Genomic DNA, 27,993 nt, shown 5'->3' on the forward strand with positions numbered 1-27,993 from the left:
CTCAATAAAGATTTAACACGCAAAGCCACTCTATGGACAGAAGTACCATATGCCCCCATTTTCTGGATGAAGGAAGAGGTTTAATAAAGTTAAAAATGATTTGCCCAGTTACAGTAGTAAGGAAGAGAGGTCCATTGTGAACCCAGCTCTAACTGCAAGGGCCACAGAGCACCTCATACAGCAAACATCGAAATCCCTTAAAAAGGCTATTCGTAACACAAACTTTCCCTGATTACCAAACATTAGCACATTGTTTTAGCAGCTTCACCAACCTGCTTTTATGGAGCTGAGGATGAGAGCTGTAACGTACCCTAGAGATCATACTACTGTACCGTTAACTCTACCTACAAACTAGTGTCAAGCCCTGACTGAGACCATGGGCAGAATACAAAGAAAGGATGGCCAACAGTTAAGTGTAAACAGATGATACATATAAAAATCATAACAGGGTGAGCCTCTGAGAAAGGAGTAGCAAGGGACTGGAGAAACACACTAATAATCCTTCTTTCATTCCTTAAAATAACAAACCAAGTCACACATCAGTAACATTTATATATTCATGATAAATTCCCCATATATCCTTGCATTAGGCAGAAACTTTCATGCTCCTCATCACTGATTCTACCATGCCAATAAAACAAATGCTTCGAAACTCATTTTGCTTTGTTCATGATAAGGACTCTTGCAAGAGGGGGAAGCAAGAGGGGGAAGAGAGTGAATCACACTCATCGGTTCAACAAGAAATATCCTTTACTGACAGCTTCCAGGTCACCTGCTGCATCAGGACAGGCTGCAATCCGGTTGTTTTGATGCTTTGCATCACTTTCCCTTTTCCCTAAAGTCCACAAAAATACCGAAGCCTTCAACATACAGCACCACTGTTTATGTGAACTAACAAAGGAAAGAGAATCTTACTAGAATGTGGCTTATCACTTTTTCATGGGTTTCATATTCTTCTCAGACTTCCACTGAATACAGTAAAATCATTAAAATAGTGGCCCGGGCTTTCAGTGAACATTCAGTGTAACTCATTTTATTTTCTCTTCAGTGCATCTTTTTCCAATTATGAGTCAAAATTTACTAATACCAGGCCTGCAACTGAGAAGGGACATGTACATTAAAACTGTTAAAGGGGGCTTCCCTGGTGGCGCAGTGGTTGAGAGTCCTCCTGCCGATGCAGGGGACGTGGGTTCGTGCCCCGGTCCGGGAGGATCCCACATGCCGCGGAGCGGCTGGGCCCGTGAGCCATGGCCGCTGAGCCTGCGCGTCCGGAGCCTGTGCTCCGCAGCGAGAGAGGCCACAACAGTGAGAGGCCCACGTACCACAAAAAAAAAAAAAAAAAAAAAACTGTTAAAGGGACCTGTACTTGGGAAGGAATTACTACGTAAAATCTCCTATAAATTGTCTGCAGGTTGTTTTTTCCCAACCTTCACCTCTGCCTCCCAAAAAGCAAATTATAGAAAGACAGGCTTTAGACTACTACCCACTGGGATTGTTAACTCAAACAAAAACATCTGCCACAACCTTTCTACCTACCATGGGTTATCCAGGGTAAAAGATTTTGAAAATTAATACACTTGCAATTCCAGCCAAATAAATTGAGTTCCTTGATACCTGATGTACCAATAATAAACAAAGGCATAAAATGCTTTTTAAAAGTTTATTTCAACATAACTATACTTACAGAAATACACTCATATTGGTTATTAGAACACAATTTAATTTAACCTACACAATTTGGACCAAAAAACTTGGTACATGGTTTGCTTTAAAAAAGAAAGAAAAAGCATTTGCAATCTGGTTTATTTTTCCATCTATTACAAATGTATATAAAAGATCCACGATCAAATGCTGCTAAAGCAAACAGCATGAACCTTGAGAAATTAAACTTTGGTTTGTCTCTGAAAAATAACACATATTGCACTGTAAAAGTTTATAAAATTGGTGCAACAAAACATTGTTGTAATGTTTCAATGCCAGTTCACAAAGTTCGATAACTAATGGATGTTGATGAGGGTGGGGAGAGCCTATGTATACATGTGAAAATGTAAAAGGTATCCAATCTAGTTAATATTGCATGTAGATCACAAGTTTACTCAAATTAAGATTCAGATAATTTCTTAAATCTGAATTAACAAAACCAGTCCAGTTCATCTGCTGAGGTCAACAAGGAAACTGCACAGTAGCTGTTTTTCTGATTTGTGCAAAAAAGGAAATGAAGTTTCTTCCCCAAGGTTTTCAGTCTAGAACTGAAACTACAGGAAAGGTATTCCTTCCACTGTCAACATTCATGGGGTGATAGGCGATCACTCAAGCTTAAATCTGAATTAGCACTCAGATGAGAAATAGTTCCCAAAGTTAAAGACCACATGACTTTAGAAGTGACTCTAGAGGGAATCTCAAGTCATGACAAAGATAAAATGGCCCTCTTGGGAGACCAGAGTAAAACACCCAGACATAGTTGTAAGAAACCTTAATAAAAAATGCACCCCTTTGTGAATGACACCTCAATTTAACTTTAAAAAAAAGGCATCCCCATAGAAGCAGCTCTGAAAAGAGGAAGAAAGTATAACTCAAAATACCTTGAAAACCAATGTGAATATAGGTTCAGAAGATAGTTAAAAGAGATATATTTTTATAAGACTACCAAGGATTAGGCTTATATTCTAATATTTCAACTTTTGCTCTAGTACTAAACATCAATCTACAAATAACATGTTCACTTTTCATTCCTTTATCAAAAGGGGAAATTCTAGCTTCAATCCTATCCAGTGGAGGGTATACTGAGAAAGCAAAAAGATTCAAACAGTTCCATGCAAATATCACATTTTTCAAATGGAAGAACTCCCAGCTAGACCAGAAGTTCTTATTACTAATGCACTTTTCATTGAAACAATTTTTAATAAGAACAAATACATGGCATTAAGGTTCAGAACCTAATATAGGCCTGACAATCAAGTCCTTGTTTTCTGGAAGAAAGGCCTCAAGTCCACTCAATTTCCAGTAACAATGTTTTCACAGATCACTTTCATAATAAGGAGTTTTAATTTCCTTCATACTTTTGTTTTTGGCATTCTAGTCTTAAAATCTAGATAAGAAAATTAGTCCAATTCCCCAGAAGTCAGATTTTTTTTTTGAAGTATCAAAGAATCCACAAAACCTCTTCCCAAAACTGATTCCCAATTTGTAATTTGTACTTAACATGAATCTTTTCATGTATACTGTAAAAGGTAACTTATATAAAATGTACCCATGAATATTAAAAAATAGTTGTTAGAAAGATTTAACTAGCCTTATAATTTAAGTTTTAAAACATAAATATTTGCAGCTTGATCTTCCATTGACAATGATTGTCGGAGCTTAGAATTCATCATTTACAAATCCCCAACGTGCACACAAAACACACACCAGTAACACAACTTACTCCTCATGTCTTGAGAGAATCTTCTGCTTCTTTAAATCTTTGGCCTCCCAGTCAATTCCAAGTTCAAATGTCTTTTAACTTGGACTTCACTCTCAGAATTTTAACAAGTTTTCCACCCATACTTCAATACTTTTTCTAATCTTTCCTGTTGCACTGCCAAACTCTGAAACCTGCCTCAGAGATCATCAGACAAAAGAAAATCAATGAAATATAAAGTGGTTATTTCAGAATAGAACATGGGAGAACTGGAATTGTTCAGGGTTCCCTATGGGGATCATACTTTATTGGACTACTATGAATAACTGCTGTCAACAAGAAAAATCCTTTACTGGATTCTTTCATATTCTTTGGTGACTGGCCAAAGAACTTACCAACAAAGTTTGGAAGTACATACTCTTCCATACAAAGTGCCCCACAGGAACACGAGAATAGCTGCAGCTCATTTGAGTCCTCGCCTGTAGAAAAAAGGCAGTCACAGGAACAGCTAGGACACCCACTAGTTGGTGGAGATCCCTGAGAAAGTGTGATTTTTTTTATCTGGACTGAATTTAACTTTCACCAGCCTTTTTCACTGTATTCACAGGAAGTAGCAGCTGGTCTACCAGCACTCATACTACCTTTCTCATCATAGGTTTTCTGTATAATCGCTATGGCTTTGGAATCTCACAAACTGATATTCTGTATAACTTGAAGGAGTAATTATGCCTCCTAATTCCAGATTTGCAGTTTCCAAATAAAAATTACAGTTCTTTATTCAGCGGAGTAGACATAAAAACACCAACCATCTATGAAAGAGGTTTTCCTCTAAGATACGATTTAACACCATACATTTAGGAAGTAGATGTACTAAGACAGGTCAAAAGTTTACTTATGGTTGGTATTTGAGATAAAAATCCATTCAGTATAGACCTAGTGGCTTATTTATTGTAAAGTTCAAACTGAGAGCTATGAATTCATTATACACATTTAAAATAAATAACTTATATGAAATGCAGAGTCTGGCATAGATATGAATATCAAAATCAATGAATTTAACCTGCATGTTTCATTTGCTCAGAAATTTGCACACACTAATATTCTGCAAAAAAGACAACTGCAGCAAAGGAAAAAAGAAAACTGCCCTTTGGCAAACAAGATTAAAAGCATCCCTCCAAAGAGGAAAAAATAAAATGCAAATATATGTATAAAGTGTTACTGTTCAACAAAAATGCTAGTTCTAGAAAAAATGTAACTGCATAGATTAAAAAAAAAAAGTGCAACATCTTAAGCTATTAAAGCAACGAAATAAAAAAACACACCAAAATCAATGTTTTTATGACGATTAACATATACACAAATAAGAAATACGTATTGATCAAAACTCAGGAAGTAAATACCTGGGCTGATACACTGTCCATTGTTGTAAGAACTTCTCTTCAATTTAAATGTCTCTTTTCATCTCTAAAACAATTTTAAAGTGCTAACTTTATATAAAGCAGGCAAATTCTTCAAGTAAGTTGCTATTTAAGTATGCCAACTTTTACAGAGCTAAACAAGGAACTAAGAATAAACTAAAGTGAAACAGGAGTAGACATGGGGAAAAAACTCAAAAGTTATAGTTGAACAAATCAATAGAATGCTCTAATACCACCTTGGCCCTCTTGGTTCAATTAAAAGCAAAAGCTAACAGATTTAGCTGGTTTATTACATTAACTCCCTTGGATTTGCTAAAATTTGTACATCATTAGGTACACGGAGTCCTAGGGAAAAGAATGCCACTTAAAAATCAAGACTGGATACTAATTAAAGCAATTTTTTAAAAACAAAAGGTTGTCGATTACTACAAATGAATACAAAATGTCACAGACCTTACAAACTAAGAACTGAAGCCTTGCCCAACGTTTATTTACTCCTGCCCTTGAGCTGCCTCTTCAAGGAAGTATACATTAACCAAATGGCGATTGAGGTGTTTGCTGTAATCTTTTTCCTTTCTAAAAGAACGATCACAGAAGATACAAACAAAATCTCCCTCGGCCACTCTGACTGCCAAGGCTTCCTTTCCATTTTTTCTACTAGTCTCTTGTGGAACTGGCCGAGCCCCATTCAATCCAGAGTCATCACTATCCTCTGACACGTTGTCACTTAGGTCACTTCCATCATGACTGTGGATGCCTTCGTCTTCATCCATTTCCTGAGACTCATTTACTGCCACGGTGACAGGAGGTGATGCCACAGTAGCTGTGGACGCTGCTTCACATTTTTCTAGTGGTAGAGGAAGAAGTGGTGGTGAAGTTGGTTCTTCAACCGCCGAGTCTCTGCCAGGGGGATTCTCTGTTTTCTTCTCATCAGTGTCCATCTTCATTTCACAAAGCATAGTGTCAGCCTGATGTTTACCATCTAAAGTTTCACCCTCTGGCATATTCAAGTTTTGTTCAGGGGATGAAATATTGGCAGATGCCTTGGTAACAGCAGCAAGACCAGCTAGACTCTTATCTGCCTCTTCTGCTTCCACTTTTTGAAGAGGAGCTTCTTTATGTCCTTCGTCTGAAGGGACTAATTTTTGGTCTTCTGACTCTTCCTCTTTTAAGTTTTCCTTTGGCAGAGGTGGTGATGGTGGTAAGAGATCCTGTGCACCGGCACTTTCCTTTAGAAGCTGCCTGTCTTTAACAGGCACTAAGCCAACTTCAATAAGGACTTGCTCCTTCTGTGCCATTTCACTCTGCATGTTGGACTGTTCCTTGCCATTATCTTTTTGAGGAGACCTTTTGGGGATCGGCTCCATGGGAGGAGGAGGAGGCTCCGCATGAACAGGCCCCTTCTGAACGACCTCGACCTCAGCATGCCGCACAGGGGGAAGAGGTGGAGGAGGAGATGGGGGGGGAGGAGGGGGAGGAGGAGGCGGCGGCTCCGTCTCAACAACCCCGACCTCAGCATGCCGCTCGGGGGGAAGGGGAGGAGGAGGAGATGGGGGGGCAGCGGGAGGAGGCTCCATCTGAACAGGACCCCCCTCAGCAGACTCCATGGGAGGAGGAGGCTCTATCTGAGTGGGCCTCCTCTGAGCAGGCTTGCCGCTTTTTTTACATGATTTACTTCTCAGAGTTTTCTTCTTTGCACTGTTTTTCATGCAAATACTTTGCTTTTTATTCTCCTCTACTTTGCTGTCACCCTTTGGCACCTCCTGACTATTTCTGGATTTGCTTTCTGCCTTCTTTTTCTTTTTTGTCATAGGTTCCTCATCATTAACAGGTTCTTGTAAGGAACGGGCTTCAGCTTCTGTCTTCCTTTTGCTTTTCTTGCTTTTACAGCTTTTTTCGGCATTATTTCCTGGGTGCACGTCCATTTCTTTAGCTTCCAGTGCCGATTTGCGAGTTCTGGTAGTCACTTGGCTTGAGGCATTACTACAAGGCTTTTTCTCTTTTGAAACATTATCTTTTTTCTCCACTTTTACAGACCTCTCGTTTTTCTTCCCAGTCACATCCCCCTTCATTTTTGTCTGCTCTGTTTCTGTTTTCTCATTGGTGATTTTGTTATCAGGCAAGTCAGCCTCTCGCTTTTTGGTTTTCTTCAGTTTCACTTTTGAGACATCCATGGTCTTATTAGGACAAGTAGGATGCTTAGATTTGAAATGATACTGCAGATTACACTTCTTGGAAGCTGCGTAGTCGCATACAGGGCAGTTGAACTGCCGTGGATTAACATGTAGCTCCACGTGTTTTTTGAAGTTACTTCTATCTGCTGTTTTGTAGTCACAGTGTGGGCAGTTAAGAGGTTTAGGCCCATTGTGAACCTGTCTTGCGTGACGGGTTACTTCATGTTGATTAGAGGCCACATAACTGCACTGGTCACACTTAAATGGCTTCTCACCTGAAGGTAAACAAGAGATATTGCAGAAGGCATACATTAAGAAATGAATTCAAGATTTACTCAAGCATACTTATAAGGAATTGGATATATATTGAAAAACAAAAAACAAAAAAAACTCACAGAAACTATTTCTTGAAGACTTTATCATGCAACTCATATTTACCATATTTATTTGTATATCTTTTCTCCATCTCCTGACATAGATTCTCATATCAAATGGAGGAATAATTATCTCAGTTAATCAACATCTTCTAAAAAGTTCATCAAATACAGATTCATCAAGAAGCACACAACAGGACTTCCCTATCATTCCAGTGGTTAAGACTCCGTGCTCCCAATGCAGGGGGCACGGGTTCGATCCCTGGTCGGGGAAGATCCTGCATGCTGAGTGGCGTGGCCAGAAAAAAAAAAAAAAAGAAGTACACAACAATTATTGGCAAAGTAACTTGCGCTCTTGATGTTAATTTTGGGACAAGGGCACTAAAAGAGAGAAGGTAATTTTAAAGGCTTTTGTTTAGTTAAAATGTATAATGGAGTAGAACATAAAACTCCCATACATTTCAGATAAACCTTGAGACTTCAAAAGAAATATTATACACTACAGGCTACACTCCCAGACCTTCCATGTGAAAGTTTTAAAACAATTCTTGGCCTCAGGGAGCAAAAGGCTTTTTTTTTAAATTTAACCCTTTTGCCCATCGTGGCAAGAGCTGAGTCAAGTTTCACTCAGCAAACTTTTCCAATGCCAGAGTTGCTATTCCACAGCAAAAATAAAACAAGTCAGAAATCTTTCCTTGATTTTCTCTCACCTTCTTCTAAAGAATGGGCAAAGAAACTAGGTAAATGAAAAGGGGCATACAAATATATATGGTATATAAAATAAGCACAAAAAGTTATAATCACAGGTACATACAAGACCAGAAGCCCACCCCCAACCCCCAAATTAAAGGCATTAAGATTAACTCATTCTACCTGAATACATACCCATCTAGATCACACTCTAGCAAATATTACCAAATGGTATCCATACCCCACTGGTCCAATGGAATGCATAGCAGAAAAATGGAAATTGACATTTATGAAAATTCATCTCTCAAACATTCTCAAATTCACATCAAATCTTATTTAATTTTTTTCATAAAGCAAAACTACTCAGACATGAAGTAAAACCATATAGGTGGTAAGCTTTACATGATTAAAAAATGTCTGATGATAGAATACTCAATCACAAAAACAAAAACTTATCTGCGTATGTCAGATTGTAAATGTAGCTAACTGGACAACTCTTCTCCACATTAGTCCACTAACAGATTCATAAATGGAGGTTTCTAACAACATGCTGCATTAGTCTACACCTGGCCCTATCTTGTCCTCTCCATTGAATGACTTCAAAGGAGACAAACATTTACTTAACATATATAGACACAGAATGGGGAAAAGATATGTGACATAACAGTTAAGAATTTGTTCTACAGTAAGAATACCTGGGGGGATCAAATATGAGCTCTGCAAATTACTGTGAAGTCTTGAGCAAGGTACTGAAAACTCTCTAAGCCTCAATTTCCTCATCTGTAAAGTATTCTTAAGTGTTGTGAGCTATAAATAATCTAATCCACATAGAGCTCTTAGCAAAGCAGATAGCCAAGCAGTCAATACACATTACCTGTAATGCATCACTTTTGGAATGGCTGGTAAGTTTTAGAATGGGTAAACAAAAGGGAAGATTTCATCTGTTTATCCTGCCTTACCATATAAACCCTACCTCTCAGTAAACAAAGAGCTGATGAATGGAGCTGACCTCTTTAGGAAAGTATTTGTGCTCATAAAATAATTAAAATGAAAATGGTCATTTTTAAGTCCTAAAGAATGAGGGTATTTACACAGTCAGCATCAAGCAAGGTGCAAACCTCCATGTGTGAAATGGTCAGGGAATGGGAGTTCGTAGGACTCTGTTTAAACAGTGATGGCATCATTTAGTTGCTTCATTCACCCTACCACATTTTTGCTTTGTTGCCGTTAACCTCTTTCCTGTATTGAAAGATCTATTCATCAAGTTTAGTTTATTAATATCTAGCTGAATGAAAATTCTTTTGCCCTGAACCAAGAGTAATATTTACCTGTTTTTGATCTTCATAAATATGTCAGATATCTATTTTATTCTTCCTAAATTAATTTATAGAGATAAAGGAAATTCAAAAAGGGAGTTTTACAAGCTTTACACATTCTTATCAAGAAGAGCCCAGAAAGAGTAACAAGGGAACTTTTAATTAAAGAGTAATAGGGGGATATTACTCAGCAATAAACACAAAGTTCTGATAATACAACATGGAATGAATCTCAAAAATATTTTACAGAAGGATGTTACATTTAAGTCAGAGTATCAGTTGAGGGGGGGACTATGGGAGTACTGACTAGAAAGGGTAAGGAGGGAACTTTTCTGAAGGTGGTAAAACATTTCATGTCTTCACCTAGATGGTAGTCAAACAAGAGAAAACATACATAAGGTCACTGACCTGTATACCTAAGATGTGTGCATTTTCATGTGTATTAATTAAACCTTAATAAAATACTATTTTTAAAATTATTCTAAAATTCACAAAAAGACTCTCAAACCATAATATGTTTCAAATACTTGGCGAAAGGAAAATAATTTGTGCTGAAAAAAATATTTTTCCATCTTAAAGAGTAGTCGATGGAGGTGGAACTTGGCAAGTTGTTAGTTTCCTTTAACAAACATCAATTATACTCATAATGGGAAAATATTCAAAATGAACTCCTATGCTGGCAGGACGGGAGAACTATCCAGTGTCATACCTACAAAAACATCATAAACTGGATGTATTTCCTCCAGGATGAAATGGTAGCATATCCACTCAGAATAGGAAATGGAGAGCTGTGGATTATGTCAGGATCTCTAGACTACCCAAGTGAGGATACTTCAAAACCATTAGTTACAAACACCAATAAAACGCAGAATAACACCAGATTAGGTTAGTGTGTCTGTATATTTCACCAAACCAATACTCTGATCCCTTCTTACTTTGGCCTCAGAAGACCTACCCTAATGAAAGTGCTCCAAGGAAATAACCAATGTGGTTTTGCTTTACAAACCAATTTGTCATTTTAGCTAAAATGTACCAACTCAGCAGAGCCTAGTCTCTTCCAGAAATAAGGGACTGAGCATACACTTCTCTTCCCTAAAATACATTCACATGAACAAGGAAATGAATGCCCAAGGTGACCTATAAAGATCAGACTCAAGACCACAGAGAAAGCATCCAAGATATTCACTCCATGCAACCTAGTCAGAAAGACTACCTACCCAATTTGACCACACTTAGCCTCACTTAATTTGCAAGTGTTATTATCAGCAACTTCTAAGAGAAGTACTAAAACATAGGATCGTCTGGAAATAATTCAGCACACTCATACACAAAACAAACTAACCATGTTTGTTTCCTGTTTGTGACTCACAAATTATTGGCATACAATAAAAGACAATGGTTCTGCTCTCTCCATACTCTGTGCTATGCTGTAGTTTCTTGAGCCATTTTCTGTGCCATAATATTCTTTAAACACTGCTGATGACTGAAAATGAGGGTAGGGGAGTCGCGGCCAAACCCGAGCTCTTCTAAATTGGAAGAATGACAATTAACCTTAGATAAAAAAACTTATCTTCTCTAAGCCAGTGTCCTAATCTATAAACTGGGATTTAAGTATTCTAGAGGCACCAAGATTATAGATAACAAATTCCAACTTTTAGGTACCCAGCATGCATACAATAAACAGTAACTGCTACTCATTATTATAACACTTTTTAAATACTTGCTGTACTGTAACAGCAACTACTAAAAATCACCTTTAAAATATAGCAGACAAAAGATAACAGTAACCAATGCAAAATCATTCAGGCAATCATTATTGTCTGGTGTAAAACACCATAGATAAAAATTTATACAGTGACAAAAGTATTATAGATTCAATGAAAAAAATACAAGTGTGTTGTCATTCTGATCCAGTGACACTAATATTAGGTCAACCAGATATGACTTCAAGTGAGACACATTATTATCTACAATTCAAGCATTTAGATTTAATTTCCAGTGTACAAGTTATACAACACACAGGGACAGAGGAAAAACTAAATGATACCATGAGAAAGCAAGTTAACACAAATCTAGAAGAGGGGACATTCCAGAGGAAAAATGGCCATATTTCTCCAAGGCCTTAGTTTCCCCATTTGTAAAATGGGGACAATAACAGAACTTACTCATCATGAGACAGTTATGAAAACGGAAATGATCCAACTCATGAAGAGCTCTTAAATATTTTATTTAAGGGCTAGAGCACAAGTATCAGTAGGATATGATGGCCTACCCTCAATAAAGCAACCATATTACCCACAGAAAATGAAACCAGGAAGCACCCAAAAGTAATACTAAAAACAGGTTTCTGGTTAAGTGACTCAATAGTTTAGGAGACTGAGAAGAAACATTCAAAGTATAAAACTTGACAAGCATGTAAGGTCAAGTTGAGCCAGTAAGCATGCTGTGAGCCCTCATAGCTGCTCAAATTAGAATTCATACTATAATCAAGTCTTACTCAATCACTGACTTAAAACAGCAATACCCAATAGAAATAAAATGCAAGCAACATAGGTAACTTTAAATTGTCTAGCAGTCACATTACAAAAGTAAAAAAGAGGTAACGTTAACTTTACTACTTATTTATCCCAATATATTCAGTATCATGCCAACGTGTAATATTAAAAAATAGATATTTTACATAATTTTCTTCATACTGTTAAATTCAGGTGTGTTATTTATACATCTCAATTCAAACCAGCCACATTTCACATGTGGCTAGTGGCTATCCAATTAGACAGCACAAACTGTTAACCTAAGGTAATTGGTAATTGTTAACTTAAGGGAGTTGGGTCTACATACACTTTGGTAAACAGCAAGATTTTAGCATACCTCCCCCACAGGGGTATATATTCTAAATTTAGGAAGAGAGTACTCTGATCAGATGTGACTGTTCACCCAGGGTCAGTGTGGCCAAAATGAAATAATTATCCATTCAAGACCACTATGCTTTTTAACTTTGCCATCTACCTACATATTTTGACTTTTTAACTTTGCCATTTACCTACATATTTTGATAATGGGGATCAATTCTGGTGGTGATCATGATAATTTCAGTCACTAGAGGGGATATAAATCTCCCACTTGTTATAGCCCTGCATTTTATCTATTATAGGTTAATAAAAGGGAATCCTGGATTATTTATCATTCTTTAAAGTTTGGCTTTTATAAATCAGTCCTCAGATGCCCTATCAACTGTCAAGAGAATGAAGCCAAATTTAAGGACCTGAGCAGGTAGCTAAGAAGGAACCCTTGGAACCTGGCAACCACACACTATGAAACTTGGTGTTACACTCTGTTGGGGATGCGGAGGGAGAGTCGGGAAGGAGTGTAAGAAGGCAGAGGTTGCTCAAAAAGGATAAACCAGCCTTGGTCTATGATAGCAGTTCAACTTTTATTACATCATGGAACTTGATGAAGGTCTGATGAAAATTAAGGACACTCCTCCCAGAAAAAGTACACACATACATTTATATTTAGTTTTGGACATTCCACCTATAGACTCCCTGGTTAGGAATCTCCATTTAAATACAGCTCCACACTAGTAGACCACGAATTTTTAACTCTAATTTCAAAACTATATTATAAATGAACTATAAATAAGGACCCAATTCCAAGTCTAGAAGAACTTTCTTATAATGGTAGTTAACCAAAGATGACAGAAACGTTCCCATTTCTTACCAACCTGAATGAGTACGCATATGTCTGGTTAAATGAGTCTTCTGAGAACTTGAGTAAGGACAAAGTTCACATTTATACGGACGTTCTCCTACAGAAATATAATGATTAGTGTTCAAATATGATAAAATAATGCAATTACAATTCTCACTAACAATATACACATCATTCAGTACTGAGCATTTTTTAACAAGGATTTCTTTCTTCCTGTCGCTGGCAAAATGATCAATTTTTATCATGTATTAGAAAGATTATTCAGAATACACCTAACTACATTATTTTAGCTTTGCTGACAAAAAAATACCATTGGCTTTCTGAATTCTCACAGCCCTTTTAATTTTCACAGTAATGCTACATGTTATTACATTAAATATTAAGAACTGAAAAAGTATCTTAGATCAGGTATAAAATTAGAATTATCCTTTTAAAAAAAATCCATAACATTGTAAATCAACAATACTTCAATAAAATTTAAAAAAAAATCTACCCAAATTTTCTGATGCTATGACTTAGGTAACTTTTTTTTTTTTTTTGCGCGGTATGCAGGCCTCTCGCTGTTGTGGCCTCTCCCGTTGCAGAGCACAGGCTCCGGACGCGCAGGCTTGGTGGCCATGGCTCACGGGCCCAGCCGCTCCCGGCATGTGGGATCTTCCTGGACCGGGGCACGAACCCGTGTCCCCTGCATCGGCAGGCGGACTCTCAACCACTGCGCCACCAGGGAAGCCCAGGTAACTATTTTGATCCTTATAAATGATAAATCTACCATTTGAAATTGTTAGCTTAAAGCAATAACATTTTTGAGTGGGGAAGCTGTTGTTTTAAGCTAAAAATTTCAAGTGGTAGATAGAACTTTTATAAAATAGTCAGCTCAGTGTTAAAACAAGTTATAATCATAAGGCCACAGGGACTGAGAGCAACTGAAGATGAGAGGCCAGTGATTTACTAAAGAATTTAAGACTCAAAGGCAGGAAACATGTATTTTTTAGAAACAAGTTGTCAACCACAAAACATATCAAAAAACCAGCTTGCTAATTTGTTTTCATATATTCTTTAGCCACAAGGTAATAATTATGACCTCAGGCAAGCTCCCTCATCTGTAAAAGTAATAGCACCTTCACTTCCTAGAATTGTGAGAATTTAAATCAAGATAATATATCCAGAGCATTTAACGCGGTGCCTGGCACATAAAAGCCCTCAATAACCATCAGTTATTATTTTGTCTACACTATAAGTTACAGTAATAGATGTGTCTAAAAAAATGGGATAAGGAAAAGACGAGTACAAAAAAAAAAGAAAGAAAAAAGAGAGAATGCAATGATGGGACTTCCCTGGTGGCACAGTGGTTAAGAATCCGCCTGCCAACGCAGGGGACACGGGTTCAGGCCCTGGTCCGAGAAGATCCCACATGCCGCGGAGCAACGAAGCCCGTGCGCCACAACTACTGAGCCTGTGCTCTAGAGCCTGCGAGCCACAGCTACTGAAGTCCGCGCGCCTAGAGCCCATGCTCCGCAATAAGAGAAGCCACTGCAATGAGAAGCCCGCGCACCGCAATGAAGAGTAGCCCCCATTCATTGCAACTAGAGAAAGATAGCGAGCAGCAACAAAGAAGCAACACAACCATAAATAAATAAATAAATAAACAAACAGAATGCATTGATGACTGTGAAATGTGTTCCTAGTAACTATTCAGCTGTTATTAGCCAGTAGCTATAGATTAGCTGTAAATACATTATAGCAACAAAATGCCTACTTTGACCTAGAAGAATTTTAAAACAGCTTAAAAAATGTTGAATGTATTTCTGTAAAGAAGATACATACGGACTTCCCTGGTGGCACAGTGGTTAAGAATCCATCTGCCAATGCAGGGAACACGGGTTCAATCCCTGGTCCGGGAAGATCTCATGTGCCGCAGAGCAGCTAACTAAGCCCCTGTACCACAATTACTGAGCCTGCGCTCTACAGCCCGCGTTTCACAACTACTGAAGCCTTTGCACCCTACAGCCTGTGGGGCACAACTACTGAGCCCACATGCTGCAACTACTGAAGCCCAGGTGCCTAGAGACAATGCTCCACAAGAGAAGCCACCGCAATGAGAAGCCTGCACAATGCAACAGAGTAGCCCCTGCTCGCTGCAACTAGAGAAAGCCCACGTGCAGCAACAAAGACCCAATGCAGCCAATAAATAAATAAATAAGTTAATGGAAGAAAAGTTTAATACCCTTACAGATTAACATGAAGAATCCACTAAGGATAATTTACTTTAAAATTCTTCATAACAAAATAGATTTCTTCTATCTGTGCAACTCACCAAAAAAAGGCATAAATACTCTAGAAACACTAGTAATTTTTCAGTCATACATATAGGCAAAAATGTCATTTTTTTAATGTCATCTTTTAAAGTAGAATTTGTGTACTCCAATAAAAATTAATTTTAAAAAAAGTAGAATTTGTGAACTGGTTAAATATCGAGTCTATAAAATGAAAAATCTTTTGACTGAAGACTCAAATGAAAATCCTCAGCTCCCTACCATGATAACTATCTATAGAAATGAGATTCGGAACTTTGAATCTTAGTTGTATGTGACAATGAGCACATCACTTTAGGCTTTCAGTAAACACTTACCCTGTTTTCCTCAGTAAATTGTTCTGAAGATTAGCAGAGAGTAGAAGAAAGCACCTAACACTGAGCCCTCAATACAGGAACATAAGAGACCCACTAAGTGAACTTGAAAAGCAGGCTACCTAAGTGAGAAATAAGAAACAAGCGATTCCTGTTGATGATCATTTCTTATCTCTGCTCTTCAGCACTAGCTGAATTTTTCCATAAATACAACTTCAGAACCATGCATTTAATACCACTGATACTCTCAGAATTTACATAATCAAAATACTATCCTTCTGTTATACACCAACAAACTGTTTTGAAATTTTTTTCTTTTAAATAAACCACAAATTAGGTAATACCGGGGGGAAAAGCTTTTTAAAAGTATTAAGACAGGGACTTCCCTGGTGGTCCAGTGGTTAAGACTCCACCTTCCAATGCAAGGGACATGGGTTCGATCCCTGGTCCGGGAACTAAGATCCCACATACCGCTGGGCAACTGAGGCTGAGCTCCACCAACTAATGAGCCCGTGTACCACAAATGCAGAGCCCACATGCTCTGGACCCCTGCACCACAACTAGACAGAAGCCCATGCACGGCAACGAAAGATACCACGTGCTGCAACTGAGACCCAACGCAGCCAAAAATAAGATAATAAATAACTTTTTAAAAAAATGTATTAAGTCTAAATAAGTTTACCACTAAAATGTGAAATGAGATATGCACAACCAATGTTAGCTATGTACGTCATAACCTTATTGTGGAAATATCAACTTTAATGTGGAGAAAAAGTAATGAATGATGAAGTATATAAAATACAGCTATTAAAATTAGTCACCTGGACTGTAATTAAGTGAAAATAAACCACTATAAGAAAAAAAATTAAATGGCAAAAAGTAGAGATACTACTTTAAAAAAAAGTATACATAAAAAATCAGAAATATACAACAAAACTGAAATTTTTCCAGTTCTCTACATTTTCCTTTTTTTTTTAATTCTAAAAATGTCTTAAATCAACTAACTTAGACTCACTGTTGAAAACATTTTTAGATTTGGGGCATAGGTTTTAAATTGTTCAGTGACTCAACAATTTTGAAAGTATCAAAATATAACTGACACCAAAAAAATCAAAATTTAATAAGATAAAGACACTGGTCATATTCTTTTTTTTAATACTTTAAAAATATATATTTATTTATTTATTCAGTTGGCTGCACTGAGTCTTAGTTGCAGCATGCGGGACCCAGTTCCCTGACGAAGGATCGAACCCAGGCACCCTGCATTGGGAGCAGAGTCTTAACCACTGGACCACCAGGGAAGTCCCAACAATGGTAATATTCTTTATGTTGACTTGCATGGTGGCTATGAGTATATATATTTGTAAAACTTCATCATTGTCAATAATACCTCAATTTTTAAAAATTCATAAAGGTGTACACATAAAAGTCATGCACTTTTACCATATGTCACAGTTACTACCTGAAAGATCTACAGATTATGGCCAATTCTAAATTAGGCCCCAAGGTTTTCACAAAACTGTGAAAGGACATAAAGTACTTATGGCTAAAGAATATATGGTATCTGGGATTTGTTTTATGATACTGCAGGTCAGGTTAGTTTAGTCTAACAGTTTGTTTAATTAAAACTGTTAAGTGATTAATGGTGTAGGATTCACAGGTAACTCTCATTTCCTATGCCATGTAATTGTGAAGTGTTTGTACTTTTTTACTTTTGAAATAAAATGGTTTTGAAGCCTGGAGACAATCAATCACAGGTTACAACAAATTCCAAAGAGATTGCAAATTCTTTTACATAACTAGATTTTAAAGTTTTAAATTACACAGAAGCCATCTACTAGGGCTTAGGAATCTTGCTACACATGGTCTTTCTTATAATGGAATTTCATCTGCAAGTTTTCTTGTTTATGTCTACCACTTAAGCAAAGCAACATCAATTCCTCTCCTCAGTCTCACTGACGCACTTCAGCATGGGGTTCAGCCCTGCAGAGTGACAACTACTGCAAAAGGGATCTGATGCAAACAGCATTCCACAGCCCCTTTTCACTTCTGATGCAGAGTACTAGGTTACCCTATCCATTTTGTTCAGACCAGTAATCAGTCCTCAAAGGTACCAATTCGTATAAGGAAAATGTTAACATAACTATCAGTAGTTACAAAGACTGTTTTTAAAAAATGAAACCCCTTAATTACAAAGATTTGAAAGTCAATTTAAAAGTGAATAATTAAGGGGTGTTGGGGAGAAATGGGGAGCAACCACTGAGTGGGGTTCCTTTCGGGGTGAAGATGTCCTAAAATTGACTGTGGTGTTGGCTGCACAAGTCTGTGAACACACGAAAACCAATGCATTCTAACTTTCAATGGATGAACTGTGTGGGAGTGGAGTACATCTCAATAAAGCTGTTATTTAAAAAACCGAATTGCCAAATATGACAAAATATTAATAACTCTTGAGTATAGGTGATGGGGACCCATGGGTGCAGCGGGGCATTCTCTTTACTTCTGAGATGTTTGAAATTTTTCATTCTTAAAGTGTTTCATTTGGGGGGTAGCGTACACTTATAAACGAGAAAGGTCCTCTTACCTGTATGAGTTCGAACATGCTGAACATAATTGTTTTTTCTGTCTGAAAAATAGTTGCATTTTCCACATGTGTATACTTTCCTTGGAAAATGGTTTCTCAAATGTTTCCTCCAGTGATATTCGCTTACTGTGGTGTACGTGCAAATGATGCACTTGTAGACTCGCTCATTGTCCCCGGCTCGGGTGTGGTGTTTCAGGTGAGCAGTATAGTGATCATAGCGATTGGTATTGTAGCCACAGCGGTCACAGCGAATGGGGCCCTTGGAGAAATCTCCCTCTTCCCCAGTGGAAGAGCCACATTCCCTGGCTTTGGCTTGCTTCTCTGCACTTTCCTCCACAAAAAACTTCTTGGCACTATGAACTCGGATGTGATGCACAAACTGTTCTTCAGATTCTGCTTCATACTGGCATGGTTTACAGCGAAAGGGCTTGGTCTTCAAGTTCTTGCATTTGTCCTCTGCTACAGGTGTTTCCCGAGGAAGATCTTTATTTGCGCTGTACGGTTCTGAGGCAGCTGACACCTCAAACACAGGCCGTGGTTGGACAACACTGAGTTCCAAACTCTCCAGTTCCACGTTTTCCAGCCCACTGGGCTCGCCTTTTACCTCAGGAGACTCCTCAAGTCCTTCTCCATCACTATCTGAAAAGTTGTTATCCCCAACAGGCATCAATTCTGCCATCTGTCTTTCTTCGCCAACCAGGTAATCACAGCAGCCGCCGTTTACTTCCCCGGTTAAGGCCACATTTGCCAACATGATGAGCTGAGGCGCAGCCAGTTCAGCTCTGGAGAGATCAGGCAAGTCATACATGTCGTTAGGCAAGGCCATGCCCATGGTGCCACTGCCGGTGAACAGACCTCCTCCTCCGGAAGACTGCCCCATTACCTGGGTGGCCATAACGGTGTTCTGCATTCAAAACAAAACAAATAACACGAAAGCACCAGTGTAAACACAACTTTTACTGGTCTAAAGCCACAACATCACTGTAATTCTTCGTAACTTAAAAAAATACATTTTCCCATATAATCTTTAAACTCAATCAGTTTCATCAACTACTGAAAATAAGCCTTTAAAATATGTTTGTAATTCCAAATTCTCTTTACTGCAGTCATCAAAAAAATTTCTATGACCCCCTACAAAAAATTCTATCAAGCGTTTGACACAACTCATCCATCAACTAGGTCTACCACTAGTGTGCCTTCTCTCAAGCACTTTTAATTTCTCTGGTAGAAAAATATAAGTAACCTTCATTTTTAGTGTTAATTAAAATTATATTTTATATTCCATACATGAATTCCATACATAAATTCCAAACATGCTGTCCTCCCATCTCCTGCCTCAACAGCTTACTGGTCTGAATCAGAAAGGGGAAAAATTCAAAAGCCAACCGTGCACTTATTAAGTATAGTCTGGAAAGTAGAAGCCTGTAATAATTGGCCAATGAATTAAATCTCATATGAACTCAACTACCTCCAAAAGAATAAACTACAGTTGACCCTTGAACAAGGGGCTAGGGGCACTAACTCCCTGGTGTAGTCTTAAAATCTGAGTATAACTTTTGACTCCACAAAAACTTAACTACCAACAGCCTACTGTTGACCAGAAGTTTACCGATAACATAAAGAGTAGACTAACACATACTTTGCATGTCACATGTATTATATATACTGTATTCTTACATACTGTATTCTTATAATTAAGTGAGCTGAGAAAAGAAAATGTTATTAAGAAAATCATAAGAGGGGCCAGGCTGGGCTGGGCTGAGCGGGAACGGGAGACTCAACCCCAGCACCCAGGACCGTGATTTTCCAGGTGATGCCTGTGATTCTTGACGCCTTCATTTATCCAACACCTTCCGAGGCCTGGTCCTGGGATGCAGCCTGGCAATAATCAGCTCAGTCTCTCCCTTTGAGGGCTGACAGCATAGCAGCGATACATCATCCTGATAAGCCTGTTGACTCACCAAAGTTGTGACAAAGTAGCTTGCAGAATAGGGAGCTAGTCCTGGGGTTCTGGGCCCGCTGAATCCTGCTTATCTATGAAATGCAAGTTAACACATCAGCTAGACCTATTTCCCAAACACAGGGTGACCCTTCTGTTATTTAATGATGTAAAAAATGCTTGAGAATAAAGGCCATGGAAGGTGACATTGATGGATCGTTAATAAACCCTACAGGACTGTCGATCCATTTCAGATACTTGTGGCAGCAAACAAAGCAGTTCACCTCTACAAACTGGGAAAAATGAAGACAAGAACTCTATCTATTGAAATTATTTTCAATCTTTCCCCAAATAACAATACTTCAGAGGCCTTGAAAAAATTTGGTACCTCGGCAAATGACACATCAATTCTAACTGCTTATATTGAAGAGGGAGAAAAACAAATAAATCAAGAAGACCTAACATCTCCGATAGAAGGTCAAAAGTTTCTCTGAAAAATCTCCCAGAAATAACACATATTACAGAAGTCAAAAAGATATATAAACTATCTTCACAGGAAGAAAGTATTGGGACATTATTGGATGGTATCATTTGTAGAACGTCAACAAAAGATGTTCTGTGAAATGGGGACTTCCCTGTCGGTCCAGTGGTTAGGACTCCGCGCTTCCAATGGCGGGGTGCGGAGGCGCGTGGGTTCAATCCCTGCTCGAGGAACTGAGATCCCACATGCTGTGCAGCGTGGCCAAAATATAAATTGGAAAAAAAAAAGATGTTTTGTGAAATGACAGAAATATTAAAAATGTTTAGCACTTATAAAAAGAAAATCATAAGTGAAAATATATTTAAAGTACTGTATTTACTGATACCATAAGTTTGTGTACAACATGTGTATAAGACATCCATCTTGTCTTATATGATACAAAATACTGTTGATGGTAAACATATTACTAACACTAGACATCAAAAATGAAAATATGAAAAAGAAGTTCATACTTATTTACAGGTATAACATTTATGCACTGACAACAAAGAAGCAGCAATATGATTGCTTTACGGTAACCTAATATAATCAACACGATTGCATCCCGGTAGTGTACATGCAAATGAATCTTTATAAAAATTTTATGGCATATAGTATTACAGTTATATTCATCATACAGCATTGGAAATGTCACATTTTTTTTAAAAAGCCACTTACCTGAGATGACAGGCTGATACATAGTTTGACCAAGTAGGAGAGAGAAAGGCATACTGTATGGTACTATAATTTTTGAAAGCAAAGTTACAAGACAGTAGGAAAACTAACACATAATTAATTTTATATTAAATATCAGTCACCTTATACCAATGTAAGGATAGGCTATCCACTTCAATACAGGTTTTGCACACCATGTTCTACACAATGAACCTGTAGGCGATAAAGATGATGACACAATAACGTCTCAGGGTTCTTGCCATAAAGTTACTAGATTTTCACAAGACACTCACACACAACAGATTAGTTCATTAACTGTACAGTATGATGATTATTTACTATTCATTAAGTGGAAGTGGATCATCACAAAGGTCTTCATCCTACTAGTCGTCATTCACACTGAGTAGGCTGAGGGGAGGAAGAGGAGGGGTTGGCCTTGCTGTCTAAGGGGTGGAAGAAGTGAAGGAGATGAAGGGTAAGGCAGGAGAGCCAGGCATACTCATATAACTTGATGGGAATACATCCTAATTTTTCTGTCTGACTTTTTTGCTTTTTTTATTTCTCCCAAAATGTTTCTATGTGGTACCAATCCTTCCACGCTTTGCTTTAGTTTTAGTGCCTGTATCACAGAAGGTCCATGCTGTGAAAGGAGTCAAAAGCAGTCTTGAATAACCAGAACCCTTCTGCCAGATTGTCAATTTGTTTCTGGCACTGCTTCTTCTGCATCTTATTCCTCATCATCTGGCGCTGGTTCGAAAGCACTCATCTCCATCAAGTCATCTTAATTCCTCTGATGTGTTTATTAGCTCTTGAATTTCTCCAAGATCCCTATCTTGAAACCCTTCACCCTCCACCTTTTTTCTTTTTCTTTTTGCCATATCCAGAATCTCATGATTTCCTTGGTTGGCTCTGTTGTAAATCCTGTAAGTCATGCACAACATCTGGACACAGTTTTCTCCAGCAGGAATTTACTGTTTGGGGCTTGACAGTCTTCACACTTTTCCTATAACAACAGCCAACTTCAATCGTGTAATCCTTCCAGACTTTCATGATGTTCTGTCAGGGCTCCCCTTCCACAGCACTGACAATCTTTCCAATCTTTCCATAGACTACCACATGTAATGAGCTTTAAAGACTCCCTAATCTAGAGGCTGAATTAGAGACAGTTCTGTCTGGGGGAAAGCAGACCACTTCAACATCATTAATGTTGAACTCACAGGGTTCTGGGTGGCCAGAGGTATTGCCAAATCAAAACTACTTTAAAAGGCAGTCCCTTACTGGCAATGTATTTCCTGACTTCAGAGACAAAGTATCAATGGAATCAATGCAGAAGAAGGGTACTCATTGTCCAAGCCTTCTTGTTGTACAACCAAAAGACTGGCAGCTGGGGACTTACCTGGTGGCACAGTGGTTAAGAATCCACCTGCCAATACAGGGGACACGGGTTCGATCCCTGGTCTGGGAAGATCCCACATGCCACCGAGCAACTAAGCCCGTGCGCCACAACTACTGAGCCTGCGATCTAGAGCCCGTGCACCGCAACGAAGAGTAGCCCCCACTCACTGTAACTAGAGAAAGCTCACACGCAGCAACGAAGACCCAATGTAGTCAAAATATATATATAATAAATTAATTTAAAAAAAAAAAGACTGGTGGCTGCTGTTTATCCTTTCCCCTCAAGGCTCGGGGGTTAGCAGCTTTAATATATAAGGGCAGTTCTGATCCTAAACCCCACTGCATTTGCACAGAAGAGTTAGCCTATCCCTTCCTGCCTTAAATCCTGGTGCTCATTCCTCTTCCTAATAAACGTCCTCTCATTTTTTTCCATAATAGGGCACTTTTGTCTGCATTAAAAACCTTGAGAGACTTGTGGTTGCCAAGGGGGAGGGAGGGTTGGGAGAGGGATAGAGTAGGAAGTTGGGGTTAGCAGATGTAAGCTATTATATATAGAATGGATAAACAAAGTCCTACTGTATAGCACAAAGAACTACATTCAATATCCTACGATAAACCATAAAAAGAATATTTTAAAAAAGCATTTATATATATGTATAACAATCACTTTGCTGTACAGCAGAAATTAATACAACATTGTAAATCAACTATACTTCAATTAAAAAAAAAGTCATTGAGGAAAAAGAATAGCAGCCTGAACAGGTTTTTTTTTTTTTAACTGAAGTATAGTAGATTTACAATGTTGTGATCAACGACTTTCTTTTAATATTTATTTATTTATTGGTTGCGCCAGGTCTTAGTTTCAGCTCTCCAGCTCCTTAGCTGTGGCATACAAACTCTTAGTTGCGGCATGCATGTGGGATCTAGTTCCCTGACCAGGGATCGAACCTGGGCCCCCTGCAATGATCTTATCCACTGTGCCACCAGTGGATTGGGAATTTGTCTGCTGCGTCTTGATTGGCAGACACTACTTCTGTTATCTTGACATATTTTAAGCTAAATCTCTTCCTAAAATTATCAAAACAACCTTTGCTGGCATAAAATTCTCCAGCTTTAGATCTTTTACCTTCCTTTTGCTTTAAGTCATCATATAATGACTTTGCTTTTTCTCAAATCATATTTAGAGTCCATAGGTATGCCTTACTTATAGCAATCCTGCACCAACGTAAAAACTGAATTTTTAATTCGAGATAAAAAGGTATTTCCCAGGGCTTCCCTGGTGGCGCAGAGGTTGAGAGTCCGCCTGCCAATGCAGGGGACACGGGTTCGTGCCCCGGTCCGGGAAGATGCCACATGCCGCAGAGTGGCTAGGCCCGTGAGCCATGGCCGCTGAGCCTGCACATCCAGAGCCTGTGCTCCACAACGGGAGAGCCCACAACAGTGAGAGGCCCGCGTAACGCAAAAAAAAAAAAAAAAAAAAGGTATTTCCCCAAACATGCAAGGTTTTCAGGCCTGCTGGTGTAGGTGCAGTGATGACCCCACAAATTTCCTTTTTTTTTTTTAACCAGTGGTCCTTAGGGTCAATTCATTTATCTTGAAATGGTGGGCAACCTCAAGTGCGGATATCAATCTACCCCAGTACACATCAAACAATTCAACTTTACTCTGCTTCTGGGGAGCACTTCCAGCAACACAAGTGACACTATGGGGTCCATGATGTTATTCAAGGTTTCTGGTATTGCACTGAACAGGATGAAAAATATGCGAGAACCGTGAGTGGTGACTTTTTCTTGCCACACAATTTACCGGAGAGACTGCTCACATGGAGATGATTACCTCACCTGGCATTTTAAGCAGATACTTGCAACACTTGAGCTCACCAAAATTAACAAGAGGTGGCCACAAAATTATTACATTAGTACAGTATGTACTACAGTTAATTTTAAGCAATTATAATTTAATAATGAATCTTTATGTTTGCACTTCTGTGAATGGCACTCATGTGTGGTTGGTTATGAATTTGTGTGCGTTGTCTTGATAAATTTTAACCTTTTATTAGATTTTTGTTATTTTATGGCAGCAAATGATAAGAGACTAGTATCTACATATATTTTACATATTAATAACATGTTTCCTAATTTTTTTTTTTTTTTTTTTTTTTTTTGCGGTAGGCGGGCCTCTCACTGTTGTGGCCTCTCCCCTTGCAGAGCACAGGCTCCGGATGCGCAGGCTCAGCAGCCATGGCTCACGGGCCCAGCCGCTCCGCGGCACGCGGGATCCTCCCAAACCGGGGCACGAACCCGTGTCCCCTGCATCGGCAGGCGGACTCTCAACCACTGCGCCACCAGGGAAGCCCCTAATTTTTTATATTAATAGGCTACATGGTTCATCTGTTAATTTTTTCAAAATATTGCAAATCTCCAAAAAATTTACAATATATTTCTTGAAAAGAAGCCACGTATAAGTGGACCCGCAGAATTCAATCATGTATTGTTCAAGGATCAACTATATTATTAAAAGTACCACTTAGTTTTTTTCCCTTTCTCTCTTTTTTTTTGTGTGTGTGTGTGTGTGTGTGTGTGATGACGACCTGTTAAAAAGTAAAAAAAAATGACGGACTTTTTCTCCTGTGAAAAGAGAAGTTTGGTGTATTTAAGAGATCACAAATCAAAGTAAAGAACTTTCAAATCCCCATATAAAATAGCCGATCAAGTCATCTCCGCAATCAGCAACTTTCTTGCATTGCGCTTGACTTGGCTCACTTGCCTACCGGGGCCATTACAAGATCACCTTGAAAACATGTTGGGCTTTTTATAAACCGTCTTCACACTTTACTTTCCAATCTAAAAGGTGTTATTCACAAATTAAGTGTTCTCCTGCAAATTAGAAAAAGCAAAATAGGTGGCAAAGGCTAAAAAAAAAATGTTAAACCCAAAATACAAAAAGTAATCCTGTCTCACCCAAGTGCATAAACACAAACCGGTTGAGTCATAGGTACCAACAAAAGTTGGAATCAAATGCCATCACACAAAGCAAACGCTGTCCAAGGGTTTAACATAACAGCCCAGACTACTCGGTCATTTCTAATTCTTCCCAAACCCTAACTACCATCCCCAAAGGGATTTTAACGTTGGTCGGGAAGACTGTCCAAGCACAGTCCGAAAGCCCAACGTGCTGCGCGAATTCCTACGTGCTGCTGCCACCAGCGCCTGCCTCGGCGGCGGCATTCCTAACTGAAATAGGCATTCGGCCATTTTCTCAAAATACGTACCAAACACAAAGCAGCTCTTTGCAAACTCGGGAGCTCTCGCTTCCTCTCGTCTCGGCCCGCTCACTGCACCACTGACACACCAGTTGCCGCCACACTCGTCCTGAACCTTTCCCTGGGCTCCCCAACACTCAAAACTGCAAGACGGGCAAACTCGGGGTGCCGCTGGGCCAGGCCAAGTCTTCCCCAGTCCAGGCTGCCCGCTCCTGGCCCGCGCGCCCAAGTCCGGGAAGAGGGAGGAAAGTTACCGCGTCGCCGCCGTCCCGGCTGCTCGCCGGCCCCAGGCTCGCCCTCCGCAGGGGGCCGAGGAGCCGCCGCGAGCGCCCTCCCGAGGCGCCGGGCCCCGAGCGCCGGAGGGGGCCCCCGCGCCCCGGAAGCTTGCGGGTTCACTCCCCCACGGCGCCCCGCGGGACGCACGCCCCGGCCCCGCCGACGGCGGAGGCTAGGTGGCCCCGCGCAGAGGGCGCCGGCGGCGGGGCGGCCCGAGCGCAGAAATCGCTGTCCAGCCCCATTGGCAGAACCGCCCGAGCCCCAGGCTGACTCAACCCTCCCGGCCGCACTCAACGGCGCCTTCCGGCGAAAGGGAGAGGCCGCAGAGGGAGGGGGGCGGGAGGGCCGCCGGCAGGCAAGGAGCTGCGGCGGGACCTGGAGCAGGAGCACGAGAGGAAGTTTCAGAACTAGGGCCCCAAGCAGCTCCGCTCCTGGCCTCAGGACAAGACTCCCAGGGACGCCCAGGCCCGCGCGGAGGCGGCGGCCCGGCCTCAACTGGGGAGGGGGTCCCGGCGCCGCGCCGCTCCCCACCAACGCCCCCGGCCCAGCCCCCGGACCGCGACGGTGTAACCCGATCCCGCTCAGCCGCCAGTCCCCGCCCGACGCGGCCGCCACCGCCGGAGCCACAGTATCTGCAAATCAGCCCTGGACAGCGCCTCGCTCCGCGTCCTTCCGCGCCCTCCCCCTCCCGCGGCCACCGCCGCCACGACCGCCCGGCCGGCCCGCCGCCCCCACCCGACCGTCTCCCAGACCGCGCCACGCTTACCGGCCTTCCTGGCGAGGAGGGGCGACGACCCGCGTCGCCGCTCCTTCTCGGACTACTTTTCTTTGTTGCTGGAGTTTCGGGGGAGGGGAGGGAGAGGGCGGAAAAGTTGGACGCTGGGGCAGTCGAGGCCCGCGAAGACCCAGGAGAGGGGCTGCAGAGAGTGTTCAGGCCTCCGGCTCTCGCCCTGCCGTCCCGGCCGCCGCCGCCGCCGCCGCCGCCTGGGGCCCCGGGCCTCGGCGGCGCTTGCTCTGCTCCTGCGCCGTGAGCTCTCGGGAGCCGCACATTCCAGCACAGAAGGCTGCGCCGCGAACCCAGCCCGCGCCGCCGCCGCCGCCGCCGCCACTCCCGGGACACGCCCCCTCCGCCTCCCGCGCGCGCCCGCGGGACACGCCCCCTCCACCGCCCCCGCGCGTGGCCGCCTGGTGCGCCCCGCCCCTGGACGAAGGAGGCTGCTCTGGGCCCCGGCTGTGCTGGGGGCGCGCCAAGAGGTGCCGGTCCGTAATCTCCCCAGACCCCCAACTCTGACCCTTAGGTCTAAAGAGAAGAGCGCTCCGCTCCCATTCTTGGTTTCCTTCATAAACTAACAACAGAAAAGTTATCCCCCAGCCCTGGAGTGCATGCACGAGAAAGGCGCTGTTAAAAGAAAAATCTACAGACTTTGACCATTCTCTTTAGAAGGACTGTCACCCGCCCTTTCAAGTCTAAAGCGCTCAAAAATACCTTTCAGAATCTCTTCAAGTCTCCATCCATAGCCACCCTTAACCAATTAAGCTTCGTTTTAAGCTTCTTTAGAAAAAAACAAAAAAACTATATATATATATGAACTGATTGAGGTTTTTTTTCTTACTGTTTAAAATTTGGAAGGCA

At 40.5% G+C, this 27,993-nt stretch overlaps 1 protein-coding gene and 1 pseudogene across 4 annotated transcripts; one reads left to right on the forward strand and one right to left on the reverse strand.

The window, feature by feature from the left end:
* Window positions 1–1,646: 1,646 nt before the first annotated feature.
* Window positions 1,647–27,440, reverse strand: LOC308613417 (RE1-silencing transcription factor-like; the record flags this gene model as incomplete). 3 transcript variants are annotated; one of them, XM_081226902.1, is made up of 5 exons in its annotated part: window positions 1,647–7,267; window positions 13,097–13,180; window positions 18,294–19,197; window positions 26,094–26,296; window positions 27,127–27,235. In XM_081226902.1, the coding sequence occupies 3 exons, from the start codon at window positions 19,186–19,188 to the stop codon at window positions 5,310–5,312; spliced, it is 2,937 nt and encodes a 978-aa protein (XP_081083028.1). In that variant the 3' UTR covers window positions 1,647–5,309. The 3 variants fall into 3 exon arrangements, with proteins under 3 accessions (XP_081083028.1, XP_081083029.1, XP_081083027.1); XM_081226903.1 differs by lacking the exon at window positions 26,094–26,296 and having other exon boundaries at window positions 27,127–27,440; XM_081226901.1 differs by lacking the exons at window positions 26,094–26,296; window positions 27,127–27,235 and having other exon boundaries at window positions 18,294–19,203.
* Window positions 19,321–20,975, forward strand: LOC308613446 (EKC/KEOPS complex subunit TPRKB-like; annotated as a pseudogene). Its single transcript has one exon. The product of its transcript is annotated as an EKC/KEOPS complex subunit TPRKB-like (transcript).
* Window positions 27,441–27,993: the final 553 nt, after the last annotated feature.

Source organism: Mesoplodon bidens (assembly GCF_964165515.1).
Source record: "Mesoplodon bidens genome assembly, chromosome: 1".
NCBI lineage: Eukaryota > Metazoa > Chordata > Mammalia > Artiodactyla > Ziphiidae > Mesoplodon > Mesoplodon bidens.